An 18861-nucleotide genomic window follows, 5' to 3' on the forward strand; every position below is an offset into this window, starting at 1 on the left:
TCACTATTGTAATGCAAGTAGTTTTTTTTCTACATCCCCCCACCAATCCATCCATTTCTCTTGAGCAATTAAAATATCGTGATAATACCGTATACCGTGGTAAAAGCTCAATCAATTAATCGCAGCATGAAAAGTTGATACCGGCACATGCCTAGTCACTACTAATAATAATAATAACAACTAATATTATGCATATTATATAAGAACAGTAATTGTTATATTGTAATAGTAATTATTAATGTATTGTATTGTCATTATTTTTTTAACCTGTACTGTCAGTATTTTTATTAGTCGTAGCATTATTATTGTTATAGTTGGTCACGTGATGTCAAAATGGCGTCAACCGTGAGTGGGCGACCCACTCCATGCAAAATACAGCAACTTTTTAAATAAATAAATAGTAGTAAAATCAGAAAAAAAGACTTGAGTGCATCTTAAAACACGCGAGTTTATCAAAAAAGAAACGTCCAAAAAAAAAAAAAAAATAGTTTCAAGCGCTGAATATATCATAATGTTTTACAAATTTATCCTAATTATTGTAGCTAATGCGCGCCCCTGATGTCGCGCGCTCCCGTTACCTTTCTCTGTGAAGTCTGTGACCGTTAATCCTCCGTTCGGGACACACGAATCCGCTTCATCACTGATTAACCCAGATCGGTCTCCTTCTCCTTCACTCGGTCTCTTTTTCCCTTTGCCTTTCTTGCTTGATGACATGTTTGATCAGTTATTAGATGTGTGTGTTAAACACACACACACACACACACACACAAACACCGTCCACATGTGAGCAGAAACTTCCCGATGTCAAAGTTCAGCTCCTCCCCGTTAACTACCGTAAAACCCAAAATATAAAGGCCCTTGAAATCACGCAATTACACAACATAACCGTTATCGACACAAAATCCTTGTGTATTTGCTTATCTAAAAAAAAAAATGTTGTGTCCAGCAGAAGAAAGGAAATCATACAGGTTTGGAACAACAAATGTTATTTTTTAATGTGAACTGTCCCTTTAAAGCAGCGCGAATACGCTATTGTTGTCCTATGCGCGAGTAATAGAGTGATTACGGCATCGGTTCCTGAGGTTGTTTTCGGTGTCATGGTGTTCTGGATCATGTCAGGCGGGTTCTGCAGGGGTTCTGCTGTGCTCTGCAGGCTCTCCTCGGTGTTCAGGAGTGTTTCTGCTGGTCCGGTTCGGTTCGGCTCTGGCTGTCAGGAGCGGGTCTGCCGGCCTCTGCTGTCCGGGACTGTGGACCGGTTCGGCGGCGTGACGGTCCGAGACTTTCCGCCGGACATCAGCGAGGACGAGTTCGCGGAGATGCTGAACGGTACTTACATAATCAGCTAAATATTAGCATTACACAATAAAAATCAAATCATGCATGAATATAGTGTAAAATGGCATGTGTCTTCTTTTAATAAATAAATTTTGATTTAATCATCTGACTGTGATAATAATGAAGAACACATCAACATGGTAATAATGTTTTTTTGTTTTTTTTTATATTTGGCTATATGATATCTAAATTATAAAATGATAAAACATAAGTAAATGATAAAGCATAATTAAGATTTAAGATTTCAAATATGATGATTTGATGTTCAAGAGAATATGATTATTATCAATGTTGAAATCAGTTCATTTTTTTGTGGAAACCGAGATAGGTTTAATTTTTCAGGATTCTTTGATGAATAGAACATTCAAAAGAACAGCATTTATCTGAAATAGAAAGACATTATAAATGTCTTTACTGTAACTTTTGATTGATTTAATGCATTCCTTGCTGAAAAAGTGTGTGTGTGTGTGTGTGTGTGTGTGTGTGTGTGTGTATGTATATATATATATATATATATATATATATATATATATAGCCTAAATATGTATATATATGCTGTCAGATAGATTAATCACATCTAACATAAAAGTATTAGATTTATGTGTATTTATATATTTGTGTGTCTGTACATATATAATATATGTGTGTGTGTGTGTGTGTGTAATACACATATAGCCTATGCATAAAAATATTTGTGTGTATATACAGTATATATATATATATATATAGTTATTTATATATAAAATATAGCCTAATAGTATATATACACGCACATACATTATGTAAACAACAAATTTTATGTTAGACGTGCTTAATCACGATTAATCGATTAGACAGCACTAACACACACATACTGTAGCCATGTATTTTTTTATTTTTATATATTATTTGTATTTTATTTTATTTATTCGTGTTTCATGCATGTATAAGCTATCTATTTAGTTAAATTTTTTAAGCTCACCTGTACTAAATATATATTTGCTAATAATAATAATAATTAAAGCTGCAAGCAGCATTTAGCGGGGTTCAAGCATTTAGGGTCTTTAAGCACATAAGGCAGTTTAGTGAGTTGTCTGAGTTTTTGTTTAGGATTTACAGGCTTTTGAGTGTTTTTTGCCATACCCATTTTCTAAATGATCCTGTTATGGCTACCCAATGGGTAAAGTTAAAGTTTTTTATATAATTAATAATCTAGAGCTTCCAGAGAATTGTACTGCACTGGTATATTTCCGATCGGGCGAAAAACCTAGGACTAGTTCGCAAAAGTAGGTTTTTAACATAATCGCAAGTATTTAATGAACAAATTGATTGACAGCAGTAGTTCTTGAGCAGGGACGTGCACAGGGGGGTTGCTCAGGTTGCCTGGGCAACTGCCCATATGCCCTTCTCGACTCACGTTGCCCTTCCGAGGGGGAAAAAAATCAATAAATAAAAAGTACAATGGATGCAGAATTTCACGTAGGCCTAGATTAAAAAAAATCGCAAAGCCTCATTCAATTCCATTCGGGCACCGAAAGTGAAAGTCACTAGGGGAAGGGCAAACTCTGTTTACGTGGCTGCAGCGCTGCACGCGACCGGCACCTGAGCTGAGCCTGCATGAGCGGCCCTAGAAGGAGATTGTTGTCGGAAAAGGTGAGTTTGTGATGTATAACAAACGAACGATCATCATCAGGGTTCCAGACTGCGACCATTTTTTGAGAATGTGCGAGTTTTATGTGGTCACATTTGTGCGAGTGCATGGTCATGTACTACTCAGTTAAATTCACGCATGAATTTTCCTGCATTGAACTTGTTTTAGCGCCCGCCAAAGTGAATTTTTGTCCCGCCAAAGTCTTATTTGATCGGTGAGTAATGTAGATGAACTGCTGCGCCTGTGACGGCGCATGTTTAACTGAAAGAACAAGCAGAGAGAGAGACCCGATTGCGCGCGCGCACTCTCTCTCTTCGGAGCCAGGCGAAAGTGTAAACAAGACTTCACCGTCTCCAAACTAAGCGCTGTCTTGCTCTCTCTCCCTCACACATATTAATCAAAATTAATCGATGCGGTGGTGAAAGGTCGGAAGACCAAAAGTTTCATGTGGAGCATTCGGAGATTTGTTTTCCTGAATTACCGCTGGGTGTGAATTGTGCTAAATAAGTTTCCTTATCTTCTCTGAAAAGTGTTCTGGACATTCAGCTGACATAAAACAACACTTTAATTAAACGAAAAAAAACTATCCAGTGATGAAATGTTTTCTGTGTTGACAGAAATCTTGAATGTCCATGTCCTAACTGCTGGGATAATCACACAACGCGCATGACACGTCCAATTCGCGAACCAATGACTCATTTGAACCGATTCATTTTAATGAATGGCTAAAACAACTGATCTTTCCAACAGTGAACTCAGGAGACGTCTGAATCGGTGTATAACTAATCAGTAACACTTTACAATAAGGTTCTATTTATTACATAAATTACATAAAAAGTACAGTTTGCTTACTCAAGCTTAAGCTTTAACCCTTTGATGCGCAAGCTATGGAAACCCCTTCTAATGCACAACATGGGTCTAAAAAGACCCGTATTCATTTCCTATGTTATTTCATGCATGGCTGGACCTTTTTTTTTTTTTTTTTATCTTTTGAGATCAATTTATTTAAGCATTTAATATTCCATGATCTATAAATTCCATGATTTATAAATATTAAAAATGTCTTGTTTTCAATTACCAAAAATTATTATTTGAATTTTTTCTAGGTTTTGTGTTACTCTATCAAATTTACTTATCAAGCATGATAAAACAAAAGAATAAAGACAACATTTTGTCAAATTAATCATTTTAGCAGTCATTTAGACAACACATTTAACACTTGAAATGTTTATTTGCCACTTTCTCTAACATAGCAATCACCAAAGGTGTAAAGTCCAGGTTCAGAAAGTAAAGGTCCTCCTCAGTATTTTGTTCCAATCACCTGAATTAGCCTAATTACACCACCTAATTAGCAGTTTTTCAGCAAGTAGGTAGAACTAATTAGTGAAATCAGCTGTCTGAGGTCATGGGTGGAATAATATGGCAGGACTTTCTGACCCCTGGACTATACACCTCTGGCATTCACATATCATAGATAACTGATAACACTGAAATTGAACTGTGTAACTGTATTGAATTGTGGTGAATGTGATCAAATAAAAGAAAATACAACAAACAAAATAAAATCACACTGGTACAGCGGCATCTCAAATTGCCATCTTGGTGCTTACATGCCTCACAAATGACAAATGACACCTAAACTCTTAAAACATTGAATCATTTCAGCATATGAAGGATTATGAACTGTTAGGCCTTCTACATGTAAATAAGCTTTAAAATATAATCTTTTTTTTTTAGTGTAGCTAACATTAGCTAGCTAGAATATGTTCCCAGCTAGCTGGTTAATAGTATTGGACATGTTTCTCCTTCTCACAAGTAATTTCTCAGTAGGATTACAAGGTCAAGGTAACCATAGCCTAATATTCAAATATTATGTCCATCTTTTACAAAATATAAAATATTTTCTGTGGTTAAAATAAAATAAGACTTGCATCAAATATACAAAAGCAGCTGTGTTGAGTTGTGAAATGTGTGGCAGGTGAATAGTATTCTGCAGTAAATCTTCCTACTTGCAAAAATGTGCAAATATCAAAGGTTTATATATGGGTCTTTTTAGACCAATGTATGTAAAAAAAATTTAGAGATACAAAAACTGTGTTTGTTTATAAAGTAAGAAAGGAAACATAAACATAATGATTTGTGGAAATCAAAAACAAGATATTTAATGAATACATGGAATAACAAATGATAAAATACAAATATTTTAAAGATTCAGCAAAGAAACACTCAGCCATCACTGAAATAACATAGGAAATGAATACGGGTCTTTTTAGACCCATGTTGCGCATTAGAAGGGTTGTGATACAAAAACGATTTTTATTCGAAAAGAAAGAAATGAAAAATTTCAATTAGGATTTTCAATAATCTAAAACGAGTTAATTGAGGAATAGCTGGAATACTGAATGATGAAATTAATTTTTTGCAAAGATATAGAAAATGAAAACTCAGTCGGGTCTTTTTAGACCCATGTTGTGCATCAAAGGGTTAAAATAAATAAAACCACTTGTTTTTTTGAAAAGCATATGACTACATTTTTTCCACACAGTGCTATCAAGAAGAACCGTTAAAGAATCGGATCGATAATCAGAATCGTCAGTGGCATTATTATTGATAAAATCTGTGTTATTATTAGTAGTAGTTAAGGTGATTGAGTGCTGTATTTCAGTGTTTTACTTCTTTGTGTATATATATTTTAATAAAGACCCTGTTATTCTCAGTCCTTCATATAGCCCATATGGGGGGGGGGGGATGGGGGGGCTTTTTTCAGGTCAGAGCAACTGCCCCTCAAAATTCCTGTGCACGTCCCTGTTCTTGAGGCAAAGTTGTTCAGTATGAGGAGATCTATCAAATGATATGCATCACGTGATTACATAGCCGTAAAACCTGTTAGTGCCAACTAGTGGCTGATTTTTCAAAATTCTTACAGACCTCTAGGGCCACGAGTCGAACATGCCCACCGAGTTTCGTTCTGATCGGCCTCCGTTAAGAGCAAACTAACAGCTCTGAATTAAAATGGTGAGGTATCCTGTTGTAAACATCAACCATGCCTGTTGACAGTTCTCTTTTGTGGGAAGGGAATGAAAAGTTCTCAAATCCGCAGCACAGCCTCAGACATAACATTTATATCCATGATCTGCCATTTTCACTATTGTCCTTGCTTGCTTCTTCACAATACCTGCAGATCTTCTGATGATTCGGCTGTGCAGGTCCACATTAACACTGCCTGGCCTAGAACATGGACTGGAAAATGCAAATTTGGGGGGTATAAATATTAATGATCCTGACTCCAACGTCACAGTCGGTGTTATGGTGGGATTCACTCATTTTTCAGCGGTCTTTTGCAAACAGGAGATTTACACATGAAGGAGGAAACAATGGTGTTTGAGGCTCACGGTATGTCAGTTCCATGTCCAGAACTCTTATCATTCAACTATGCCACGATAAATACAGTTTTCAATTGTATGGCACCTTTAAAATAGATGATTAGTAATATAATGCTTACTTGGAGTCTGAAATGGCTTTAACAAAAGAAGAAAAATATTCTTAGATTTCTGTTCATTCTAATCATGTACAAATAAAGTAGCACAGTAAGATTACATTTATTTGAATGCATTAGTGAGTGTGTGATTGTGCTGCGTGTGCAGCGTGTCAATACTAAAAGTGAAGGTGTAGTTGATATCTTTGGTGATAATATCTGTAGTAATCATAAAAAAACAATTAAGAAATAAAGAATTAAAATTACAAATAATATTCTATTAAGATATGAGTTACAATAACATGATTTGCAATAGTAATAATATCAATAATATATGCACAATACACACAGATTAGACTATCAGGTCTGTGTTTTACAAAAACATTAGTATTGCAGCCAATGTGAGTCTGTGGGATTTATAAACAGACAAAATATGATTTGAAATGTTATTTTAATGATTTTATTAAGTTTAAACAATATTTCAAATGGGAAAAAAAATGAAAAATAATATTTTAGTGAGCAGAATGAACCAATGAGTGTTCTTCTTCTGGTGGTTAAAATGTAAATGAAAACAATAATACTTAAACAATAATACTTAATACACTAACCATGCTTGAACACACACATGCACACACATTTTGTTGTAGATGTAGATATTTAAAATAAAAGATAGGTAACAAAATGATAATTGCAAATCTCCTCTGTATAACACCATTTTCAGATTTCAAATTAATCACTGAGGCAGAATTGTTCAAACTGAGAGCTCAGTAAAAATGAAGTGATAAACTTTGACAAAACATGACTGTGTTATAATAGGTGATTTTCATGCAAGTAATTTCATATAGTCCAAAAACTAATGCAAAAGTACAGATGAAAATATTTTATTAAGTAGAATGTCCTGCAGAGGGCAGTAGAAGACCACTAATTGACTCACTTTCATTTGAAAGACTTTTTTATCCACCAGTAAAACAAAGCAGTTTCTCCATGTTCTTTCCATTAAGCATGCTTACACACACAGACACACACACAAACACAAACACATCCACACACACACACACACACACACACAAAGACAAATATGTTTTCAATGTTTTTAGGATGTGATATTGTGAAAATATCTTCATCTCCTCATCTTGAACAACTTTGCCTCAAGAATCACTAATGTCAGTCAAACCGTTCATAATCATAGTAAAAAAAAAAATATATATATATACAAATATCATAATAAATAAAAAAACATCATAATAAAAAAGATTGCTTCTTAAAGCATTTGTTTATTTCCCAATACTGAAAGCGAATTAAAAGATCATGCGTAATCCTGCTGCTCCCTCTAGTGGACAACAGTGGTATTATAGCTTACATTTTACAGTTGAAGTGTTTGAATGAATGAATGGGAATTTGTTTTTTTACTTATATCTCAGGAACCAAAAGGCGAAAAATTCTGAAACTCAGAGCATAGATAGTGCTTGAGGAGCCCTGTTGAATGAGACCATCAAGGTGTTTTTGGGCGATTGGGGCTGGGAGTTATGACTGTTATAAGGCATATCTGTTCGGGCCATTATCTCTGGAATGCCCAGGGCAGATAACAACACATTTGAATCGAAGCTAGCCAAGGACGTGCCCTTTCCAACGAGCTCTCACACAATGTTCAGGGTGGTCTGGGTCGGGAGTAATGGCCGTTCAAAATCGGGGGTCCCGCGGGCTGGCGATGCGCGGGGGGCGCGCTCCCGAGGCCCGCGACGACACGTTTCGATCAAGAGCCCGGAGAGGTCCTCACCATCAAAATTTGAGCGCGCAACGACTTTCCGTTTTCGAGTTATGAATGAATTTGTATTCGGGGGCGTGGCTTAAATGACGTTATACTTTCGTTTCATTTCATTCACTTACTTTCGTCCATTTCCATATCTCAGTGTAACACAATTGTCAATAGTAATACTCAATAGATGAGTTTTGACAAAATGTGATTGTAAATGTTAAAATAATGATTTTATAAAGTCTAAATATGAATTTTATAACAATATTAGGGAGTACTATGATGAAATGACAGCAGGTGGCAGTAAAATACCACTTATTGGCTTAATATGTCATTATATTCATATAAAATCGCCTTTTGAAGAAGTTAAACTTTTTTTCTGATAATTATTGATCTAGAGAGTTCAGAGAATTGTGCTGCACTGGTTTTGAACATTATGATATGAACATTATACGATAATAGATAGAAGACACCATTTACAGCAATTACAGGCAATTTACCATAGGAAATATATGGTTTTAAAGCGTTTTAACAGTTATAGCGCCAACTATGGTCCGATCTCCATAAAATTTTCCATGCTTCTTTAGCAGGTTATGACACATATGCTCATCAATTTTTGTGAAGTTCTGAGTTTTCGTTTAGGATTTATAGGCTTTTGAGTGCATTTTACCACGCCCATTTTCTAAATGACCCTGTTATAGCCATACGAAAAATGCAAAAGTTCAACTTTTTTTGATAATTATTGACTTAGAGAGTCCATAGAATTGTCCTAGACTTGTTTGGTTCCGATCGGGCGAAAAACCAGGGACTAGTTCGCAAAAGTAGGTTTTTAACATAATTACGAATATTTAATGAACGGTTTAATTGACAGCAATGGTTCTTGAGGCAAAGTTGTTCAACAAGAGGAGATCTATCAAATGGTATGCATTTTGTGACAATAAGTGTAACACCACGTGATTACAGAGCCATAAAACTCGTTAGCGCCAACTAGTGGCCGATTTCTTTTAAAATTCTTACAGACCTCTAGGGCCATGAGTAGAACATGCCCACCGAGTTTCGTTCCGATCGGCCTCCGTTAACCTTGTCTAATAGGTGCTCAAACTTCATTGGCCGATGGCGGCCATGTTTTTTGAGATACGCCAATGTCCTCATACACATACATGACACCTTGGACCAAGACACTGCATACCAATTTTCAAGTCAATCGGACTAACGGTCAGGTGGTTAAAGCCTGTTTTATGTTTTTTTCATATTATAGCGCCACCATGTGGCCAATCGCCGCGATTTTTTTACTGTTACCTCATATTGAGCTCATACATATGTGTACCGAGTTTGGTGAAGATACCTCATTTACTTCTGGAGTTATAGCCATTTTAGTAAAATAGGCCCCTCCCACAACTTACGTTTTGGCGCCCCTTAGCGTCCGTGAATCGAAATTTCGACTTTTTTTCGATAATTATTGATCTTCAGTCTCTAGAGAACATTTCTGCACTGGTTTGGTTCCGATCGGGCGAAAAACCAGGGACTAGTTCGCAAAAGTAGGTTTTTGACAAAATTCAAAATGGCGGAAAATCTATCATGGCGGAAATGAAATCGGAGATATACGTTTTGTTCGTCAGACGTCCAGCTTTCCAATGATATAAGACACTTGAGTCTACGACATACGGTCTAGGAGTTCTGAGCAGTTTCGCGCTTTTGGTTGCTATAGCGCCACCTATGGGCCAATCGGGGTCATAATTTGATAACCTCTCCTCGATTTTTGTACTATCATCTGGCAAAGTTTCAAGGTTCCAGTTCTTACCGTTTGGGCTGCACGATGCGTTTTACGGCAGAAGAAAAATAATAATAATTAAAGCTGCAAGCAGCATTTATCGGGGTTCAAGCATTTAAGGCCTTTAGGCACATAAGCATTTAAGACATTAAGATTTATTTAGAAAGCTTTTAACCACTGAAATAATAGATGGAAAAGTCCATTTACAGCCAATACAGGCAATTTACCATAGGAAATATGTGTTTTTTAAAGCTTTTTAACAGTTATAGCACCATCTATAGTCCGATCTCCATGAAATTTTGCATGCTTGTTAATGATGTTATGGCACATAAGCTCACCAATTTTCGTGAAGTTCTGAGTTTTTGTTTAGGATTTATAGGCTTTTGAGTGCATTTTGCCACGCCCATTTTCTTTATGACCCAATATACCCATGCGAAAAATGCAAAAGTTCAACTTTTTTTTGATAATTATTGATCTTGAGAGTCCATAGAATTGTCCTAGACTCGTTTGGTTCTGATCGGGCGAAAAACCTAGGACTAGTTCGCAAAAGTAGGTTTTTAACATAATTACGAATATTTAATGAACGGTTTGATTGACAGCAATGGTTCTTGAGGCAAAGTTGTTCAACAAGAGGAGATCTATCAAATGGTATGCATTTTGTGACAATAAGTGTAACACCACGTGATTACAGAGCCATAAAACTCGTTAGCGCCAACTAGTGGCCGATTTCTTTTAAAATTCTTACAGACCTCTAGGGCCATGAGTCGAACATGCCCACCGAGTTTCGTTCCGATAGGCCTCCGTTAACCTTGTCTAATAGGTGCTCAAACTTCATTGGCCGATGGCGGCCATGTTTTTTGAGATACACCAATGTCCTCATAGACATACATGGCACCTTGGACCAAGACACTGCATACCAATTTTCAAGTCAATCGGACTAACGGTCAGGTGGTTATAGCCTGTTTTATGTTTTTTTCATGTTATAGCGCCACCATGTGACCAATCGCCGCGATTTTTTTACCGTGACCTCATATTGACGTCTTACACATGTGTACCAGGTTTGGTTAAAATACCTCTTTTACTTCTGGAGTTATAGCCATTTTAGTAAAATAGGCTCCTCCCACAACGTTAATTTTGCACCCCCTAGCGACCGTGAATCGAAATTTCAACTTTTTTTTGATAATTATTGATATTCAGACTCCAGAGAACAATTCTGCACTGGTTTGGTTCCGATCGGGCAAAAAACCAGGGACTAGTTCGCAAAAGTAGATTTTCGACAAAATTCAAAATGGCGGAAAATCTATCATGGCGGAAATAAAATCGGAGATATACGTTTTGTTCGTCAGGCGTCCAGCTTTCCAATGATATAAGACACTTGAGTCTATGACTTACGGTCTAGGAGTTATGAGCAGTTTCGCGCTTTTGGTTGCTATAGCGCCACCTATGGGCCAATCGGGGTCATAATTTGATAACCTCTCCTCGATTTTTGTACTACCATATGGCAAAGTTTCAAAGCTCTAGCCCTTACGGTTTGGGCTGCACGATGCGTTTTACGGCAGAATAATAATAATAATAATAATAATAATTAAAGCTGCAAGCAGCATTTATCGGGGTTCAAGCAGTTAAGGCCTTTAAGGCCTTTAAGCACAAAAACATCAAAAGACATCAAGTTTTATTTAGCAAGCAGGTAACCACTGACATCATAGATGGAAAATACCATGTTTTAGCATGATTTACCATGATTTACCATGATTTACCCTGTTCTAGCATAGTTGACCATGAATTTATCTTAGTTTACCTTGATTTACCATATTCTAGCATGATTTACCATGATATACCACACTGTAGCATGATTTACCATAGTTTATCATGATTTACCATGGTTTACCATGATTTACCATGGTTTACCATGATTTACCCTGTTCTAGCATAGTTTACCATGAATTTATCTTAGTTTACCTTGATTTACCATGTTCTAGCATGATTTACCATGATATACCACATTCTAGCATGATTTACCATGGTTTACCATTATTTACCCTGTTCTAGCATGATTTACCATAATATACCACGTTCTAGAATGATTTATCAGGATTCTAGCATGATTTACCTTGATACACCACATTTTAGATTTATTTACTATGATTTACCATGTTTCTAGCGTGATTTACCATGATTTACAACACGTGAAGTGTCAGTGCAAATGAAGTGATAAACACTGACAAAATATGATTTTGTTATAATAGTTATTGTTATATAAGTGATTTTATAAGTGTCTAGAGTGACGCAAAATCACCTGTGAAAAGACTTCATTAATAAGTAGAATGGCCAGCAGAGGGCACTAGAAGACCACTTATTGGCTCAGTTTCACTTTAAATTTCATTATTTTCACCAGTTTTCTCCACTAAAGCTAAACACGGAATGGTTGCAGGAAGGCACGCGGAGACAAGGATGAACATACAAGATGCAGGTTTAATAGGAATTAAACTCAGGATATCGGAACAGGCAGCAACACACTCTAATTACAGCATAGAACTGACAAAGAACAAGGCAACACTCAGGGCTTAAATACATGGGAGAACTGATCAGGGAAACAAGACACAGCTGACAAGACTAACGAGGAAACAGGTGTGACAGATGCACTAAATGACAGTTACCGTGGAAACCAAGGAGTGGCGGGAAAACAGAACAAAGGAAGACATGTGATCAGAGACAACAATACTCAGACAGAACACAACTGTGACAAAAGCAAACCAGTTTTACCATTTTAACTTAATGCATGCTTACACACACACACACACACACACACACACACACACACACACACACACACACACACACACAAAGACAAATGTTGTTGTTGTTGTTTTTTCAATGCTATTGGGATATGTCATTATGAAAATATATTTGAATGGTCAATAAACATTTCACAAAGTCTTTGTAAGCTATTAATCAGACGATTCAGAATTTATTCAGAAACCTAAGACTACACACACACATTATGTTGTAGATACAGACATTTGAACTATATGATGTGATCAAACTGTCAGTACTAATACTTTAACAGATAGATTTTGACTAAATGTAATTGTAAATGTTAAAATAGGGATTTTATAAAGTCTAAATATAAATTATAGAACAATATGACAAAATTCCTATTTTAAACAGCAGGGGGCAGTAAAATACCACTTATTGGCTTAACATGCCATTATATTCACCTTTTTAACTGTTATAGAGGCAAATTTTGTCCGATCTGTCTGAAAATTTTCATGCATGTTTAGAGTGATATTTCACATGTTCTGACTTGTTTTTAAGAAGGTCTGAGTAATTCATTAAAGAGATATAGGCTTTCGGGGACACTTGGTAAAGGCTACATTATGAAGTGAACCTATTATAGCTATCCAAATGAAGTAGTTCAACTTTTTCTGACAATTATTGATCTAGTGAGTCCAAATAATTGTATTGCACTAGTTTTGAACATTATGATATGAAAATTATATGATCAGAGATGGAAAAGACCATTTACAGCCAATACAGGCAGTTTACCATAGGAAATATATGGTTTTAAAGCTTTTTAACAGTTACAGCGCCACCTATCGTCCGATCTCCATAAAATTTTGCATGCTTGTTAAAGATGTTATGTCACATACGCTGACCAATTTTTGTGAAGTTCTGCATTTTCATTTATGATTTATAGGCTTTTGACTGTATTTTGCCACGCCCATTTTATAAATGACCCTATTACAGCCATCCAAATGCAAAAGTTCAACTTTTTTTTGATAATTATTGATCTAGAGAGTCCAGAGAATTGTCCTAGACTGGTCTGGTTCCGATCGGGTGAAAAACCTAGGACTAGTTCGCAAAAGTAGGTTTTAGACATATTCGTGAATATTTAATGAACGGTTTGATTGACAGCAATGGTTCTTGAGGCAAAGTTGTTCAGCATGAGCAGATCTATCAAATGATATGCATATTGTGTGGATGAGTGTAACACCACGTGATTACAGAGCCATAAAACTCGTTAGCGCCAACTAGTGGCCGATTTGTTTCAAAATTCTTACAGACCTCTAGGGCCATAAGACGAACATGCCCATCGAGTTTCGTTCCGATCGGCCTCCGTTAACCTTGTCTAATCGGTGCTAAAACTTCATTGGCCGATGGCGGCCATGTTTTTTGAGATACGCCAATGTCCTCATAGACATACATGGCACCTTGGACCAAGACACTGCATACCAATTTTCAAGTCAATCGGACTAACGGTCAGGTGGTTATAGCCTGTTTTATGTTTTTTTCATGTTATAGCGCCACCATGAGGCCAATCTCCGCGATTTTTTTACCGTGACCTCAGATTGACCTCTTACACATGTGTACCAAGTTTGGTGAAAATACCTCTTTTACTTCTGGAGTTATAGCCATTTTAGTAAAATAGGCTCCTCCCACAACGTTAATTTTGCACCCCCTAGCGACCGTGAATCGAAATTTCAACTTTTTTTTGATAATTATTGATATTCAGACTCCAGAGAACAATTCTGCACTGGTTTGGTTCCGATCGGGCAAAAAACCAGGGACTAGTTCGCAAAAGTAGATTTTTGACAAAATTCAAAATGGCGGAAAATCTATCATGGCGGAAATAAAATCGGAGATATACGTTTTGTTCGTCAGGCGTCCAGCTTTCCAATGATATAAGACACTTGAGTCTATGACTTACGGTCTAGGAGTTATGAGAAGTTTTGCGCTTTTGGTTGCTATAGCGCCACCTATGGGCCAATCGGGGTCATAATTTGATAACCTCTCCTCGATTTTTGTACTACCATATGGCAAAGTTTCAAAGCTCTAGCCCTTACGGTTTGGGCTGCACGATGCGTTTTACGGCAGAATAATAATAATAATAATAATTAAAGCTGCAAGCAGCATTTATCGGGGTTCAAGCATTTAAGGCCTTTAGGCACATAAGCATTTAAGACATTAAGATTTATTTAGAAAGCTTTTAACCACTGAAATAATAGATGGAAAAGTCCATTTACAGCCAATACAGGCAATTTACCATAGGAAATATGTGTTTTTTAAAGCTTTTTAACAGTTATAGCACCATCTATAGTCCGATCTCCATGAAATTTTGCATGCTTGTTAATGATGTTATGGCACATAAGCTCACCAATTTTCGTGAAGTTCTGAGTTTTTGTTTAGGATTTATAGGCTTTTGAGTGCATTTTGCCACGCCCATTTTCTTTATGACCCAATATACCCATGCGAAAAATGCAAAAGTTCAACTTTTTTTTGATAATTATTGATCTTGAGAGTCCATAGAATTGTCCTAGACTCGTTTGGTTCTGATCGGGCGAAAAACCTAGGACTAGTTCGCAAAAGTAGGTTTTTAACATAATTACGAATATTTAATGAACGGTTTGATTGACAGCAATGGTTCTTGAGGCAAAGTTGTTCAACAAGAGGAGATCTATCAAATGGTATGCATTTTGTGACAATAAGTGTAACACCACGTGATTACAGAGCCATAAAACTCGTTAGCGCCAACTAGTGGCCGATTTCTTTTAAAATTCTTACAGACCTCTAGGGCCATGAGTCGAACATGCCCACCGAGTTTCGTTCCGATAGGCCTCCGTTAACCTTGTCTAATAGGTGCTCAAACTTCATTGGCCGATGGCGGCCATGTTTTTTGAGATACACCAATGTCCTCATAGACATACATGGCACCTTGGACCAAGACACTGCATACCAATTTTCAAGTCAATCGGACTAACGGTCAGGTGGTTATAGCCTGTTTTATGTTTTTTTCATGTTATAGCGCCACCATGTGACCAATCGCCGCGATTTTTTTACCGTGACCTCATATTGACCTCTTACATATGTGTACCAGGTTTGGTTAAAATACCTCTTTTACTTCTGGAGTTATAGCCATTTTAGTAAAATAGGCTCCTCCCACAACGTTAATTTTGCACCCCCTAGCGACCGTGAATCGAAATTTCAACTTTTTTTTGATAATTATTGATATTCAGACTCCAGAGAACAATTCTGCACTGGTTTGGTTCCGATCGGGCAAAAAACCAGGGACTAGTTCGCAAAAGTAGATTTTCGACAAAATTCAAAATGGCGGAAAATCTATCATGGCGGAAATAAAATCGGAGATATACGTTTTGTTCGTCAGGCGTCCAGCTTTCCAATGATATAAGACATTTGAGTCTATGACTTACGGTCTAGGAGTTATGAGCAGTTTCGCGCTTTTGGTTGCTATAGCGCCACCTATGGGCCAATCGGGGTCATAATTTGATAACCTCTCCTCGATTTTTGTACTACCATATGGCAAAGTTTCAAAGCTCTAGCCCTTACGGTTTGGGCTGCACGATGCGTTTTACGGCAGAATAATAATAATAATAATAATAATAAAAATCAGCACAATTACAATAGGGTTTCAGCACTTCGTGCTTGAACCCCTAATTAAAGCTGCAAGCAGCATTTATCGGGGTTCAAGCAGTTAAGGCCTTTAAGGCATTTAAGCACAAAAGCATCAAAAGTTATTAAGATTTATTTAGCAAGCATGTAACCACTGACATAATAGATGGAAAAGACCATTTACAGCCAATACAGGCAATTTGCCATGGGATATATATGGTTTTAAAGCTTTTTAACAGTTATAGCGCCACCTATGCTCCGATCTCCATAGAATTGTTTACTGTGACCTCAAATTGAACCCATACACATGTGTACTGAGTTTGGTGAAGATATCTCATTTACTTCTTGAGTTATAGCCATTTGAGTAAAATAGGCTCCTCCCACAACGATTTGCCACATTCTAGAATTATTTAATATGATTCTAGCATGATTTACTATCATATACCATGTTCCAGAATGATTTATTAGGATTCTAGCATGATTTACCTTGATACACCTCATTTCAGTATTATTTACTATGATTTACAATGTTTCTAGCATGATTAACCACATTACTAGCAAATATGTGAAGTGTCAGTGCAAATGAGGTGATGAACACTGACAAAATATTATTGTGTTATAATAGTTAGTTATATACGTGATTTTTAGTGTGTGTCCAAGTATGAATGCAAAAGCACATGTAAAATATTTCATTATTAAGTAGAATGGCCAGCAGAGGGCAGTAGAAGACCACTTATTGGCTCACTTTCACTTTAAACCAGTTTTCTGCACTAAAGCAAACCAGTTTTTCCATGTTAACTCAATGCATGCTTACACACACACACACACACACACACACACACACACACACACACACACACACACACACACACACACACACACACAAACACACACACACACACACACACACACACACACACACACACACACACACACACACACATACACACACAGCATAGTTAACCGTGATTTACCATGATATACCACGTTCTAGTATTATTTACCAGGAGATAAACGACAATCTAGTATTATTTACTTTGATTTACCATGTTTCTAGCCTGATTTATCACATTACTAGCAATTATTTGAAGTGTCAGTGCAAATAAAGTGATTAACACTGACAAAATATGATTGTGTTATAATAGTTATTGCTATATAAGTGATTTTTTTTGTGTGTATTCAAGTATGAATGCAAGCACATGTTGAAATATTTCATTAATAAGTAGAATGGCCAGCAGAGGGCAGTAGAAGACCACTTATTGGCTCACTTTCACTTTAAACCAGTTTTCTGCACTAAAGCAAACCAGTTTATCTATGTTAACTCAATGCATGCTTACACACACACACACACACACACACACACACACACACACACACACACAGAGCATAGTTAACCATGATTTACCATGATTTACCACATTACTAGCAATTATTTGAAGTGTCAGTGCAAATAAAGTGATTAACACTGACAAAATATGATTGTGTTATAATAGTTATTGCTATATAAGTGATTTTTAGTGTGTATTCAAGTATAAATGCAAGCACATGTGGAAAAATTTAATTAATAAGTAGAATGGCCAGCAGAGGGCAGTAGAAGACCACTTATTGGCTCACTTTCACTTTAAACCTCATGATTTTGACCAGTTTTCTGCACTAAAGCAAACCAGTGTTTCCATGTTAACTCAATAATGCATAATTGCTACATATGCTACACACAATAATGCTACACACACACACACACACACACACACACACACACACACACAAATGTTTCAGTGATATTGGTGTCACATTCACCTTCATCACATTCACCTTCTGTCTTCATCACATTCACCATCTGTCGTCATCACCTGCACCTGCTCCTCATCACCCTCCTCATCATCACCTGCTCCTCATCATCATAACCGTCACCTGTTGTCCTTGTCTTGATCTGTGTATTTAAGTTCCCCTCTCATCCATTATCATTGTCGGTTATTGTTTGTGCACTAGCACTCTGTTATGTTTGTTTTCATGTTGGAAAATAAAACCTTTGTTATATTTGTACCACACACACACACACACACACACACACACACACACACACACACACACACACACACACACACACACACCATCATTTATCATGATTTACCATGGCTGATACCAATACCAATATGAGAAAATGACTATTTTAAACAGCAGGGGGCAGTAAAATACCACTTATTGGCTTAACATGCCATTAAATCATATCATTTTCACCTTTTTAACTGTTATAGAGGCAAATTTTGTCCGATCTGTCTGAAAATTTTCATGCTTGTTCAGGGTGATATTTCACACGTTCTGACTTGTTTTTAAGAAGGTCTGAGCATTGATTAAAGAGATATAGGCTTTCGGGGACACTTGGTAAAGGCCAGATTTTGAAGTGAACCTATTATAGCTATCCAAATGAAGTAGTTCAACTTTTTCTGACAATTATTGATCTAGTGAGTCCAGAGAATTGTATTGCACTA

The 18861-nt window shown here is 36.6% G+C and overlaps 2 protein-coding genes across 2 annotated transcripts in view; one reads left to right on the forward strand and one right to left on the reverse strand.

Annotated features, from left to right (window-relative positions):
- afg2a (AFG2 AAA ATPase homolog A) overlaps window positions 1-1092 on the reverse strand; it is a 59174-nt gene extending 58082 nt beyond the window's left edge. The window contains exon 1 of the mRNA XM_081382978.1: window positions 579-1092. Coding sequence (XP_081239104.1) covers window positions 579-714 — 136 coding nt within the window. The 5' untranslated portion in view covers window positions 715-1092. The remainder of the gene's footprint in view (window positions 1-578) is intronic.
- A 5-nt stretch (window positions 1093-1097) lies between these two features.
- nudt6 (nudix (nucleoside diphosphate linked moiety X)-type motif 6) overlaps window positions 1098-18861 on the forward strand; it is a gene marked incomplete at both ends in the record, with an annotated part of 52217 nt that continues 34453 nt past the window's right edge. The window contains one exon of the mRNA XM_081382993.1: window positions 1098-1326. Within this exon, the coding sequence (XP_081239119.1) occupies window positions 1098-1326 (229 nt within the window). The remainder of the gene's footprint in view (window positions 1327-18861) is intronic.

Source organism: Scardinius erythrophthalmus, assembly GCF_964197995.2.
Source record: "Scardinius erythrophthalmus genome assembly, chromosome: 13".
In the NCBI taxonomy this organism is placed as follows: Eukaryota; Metazoa; Chordata; class Actinopteri; order Cypriniformes; family Leuciscidae; genus Scardinius; species Scardinius erythrophthalmus.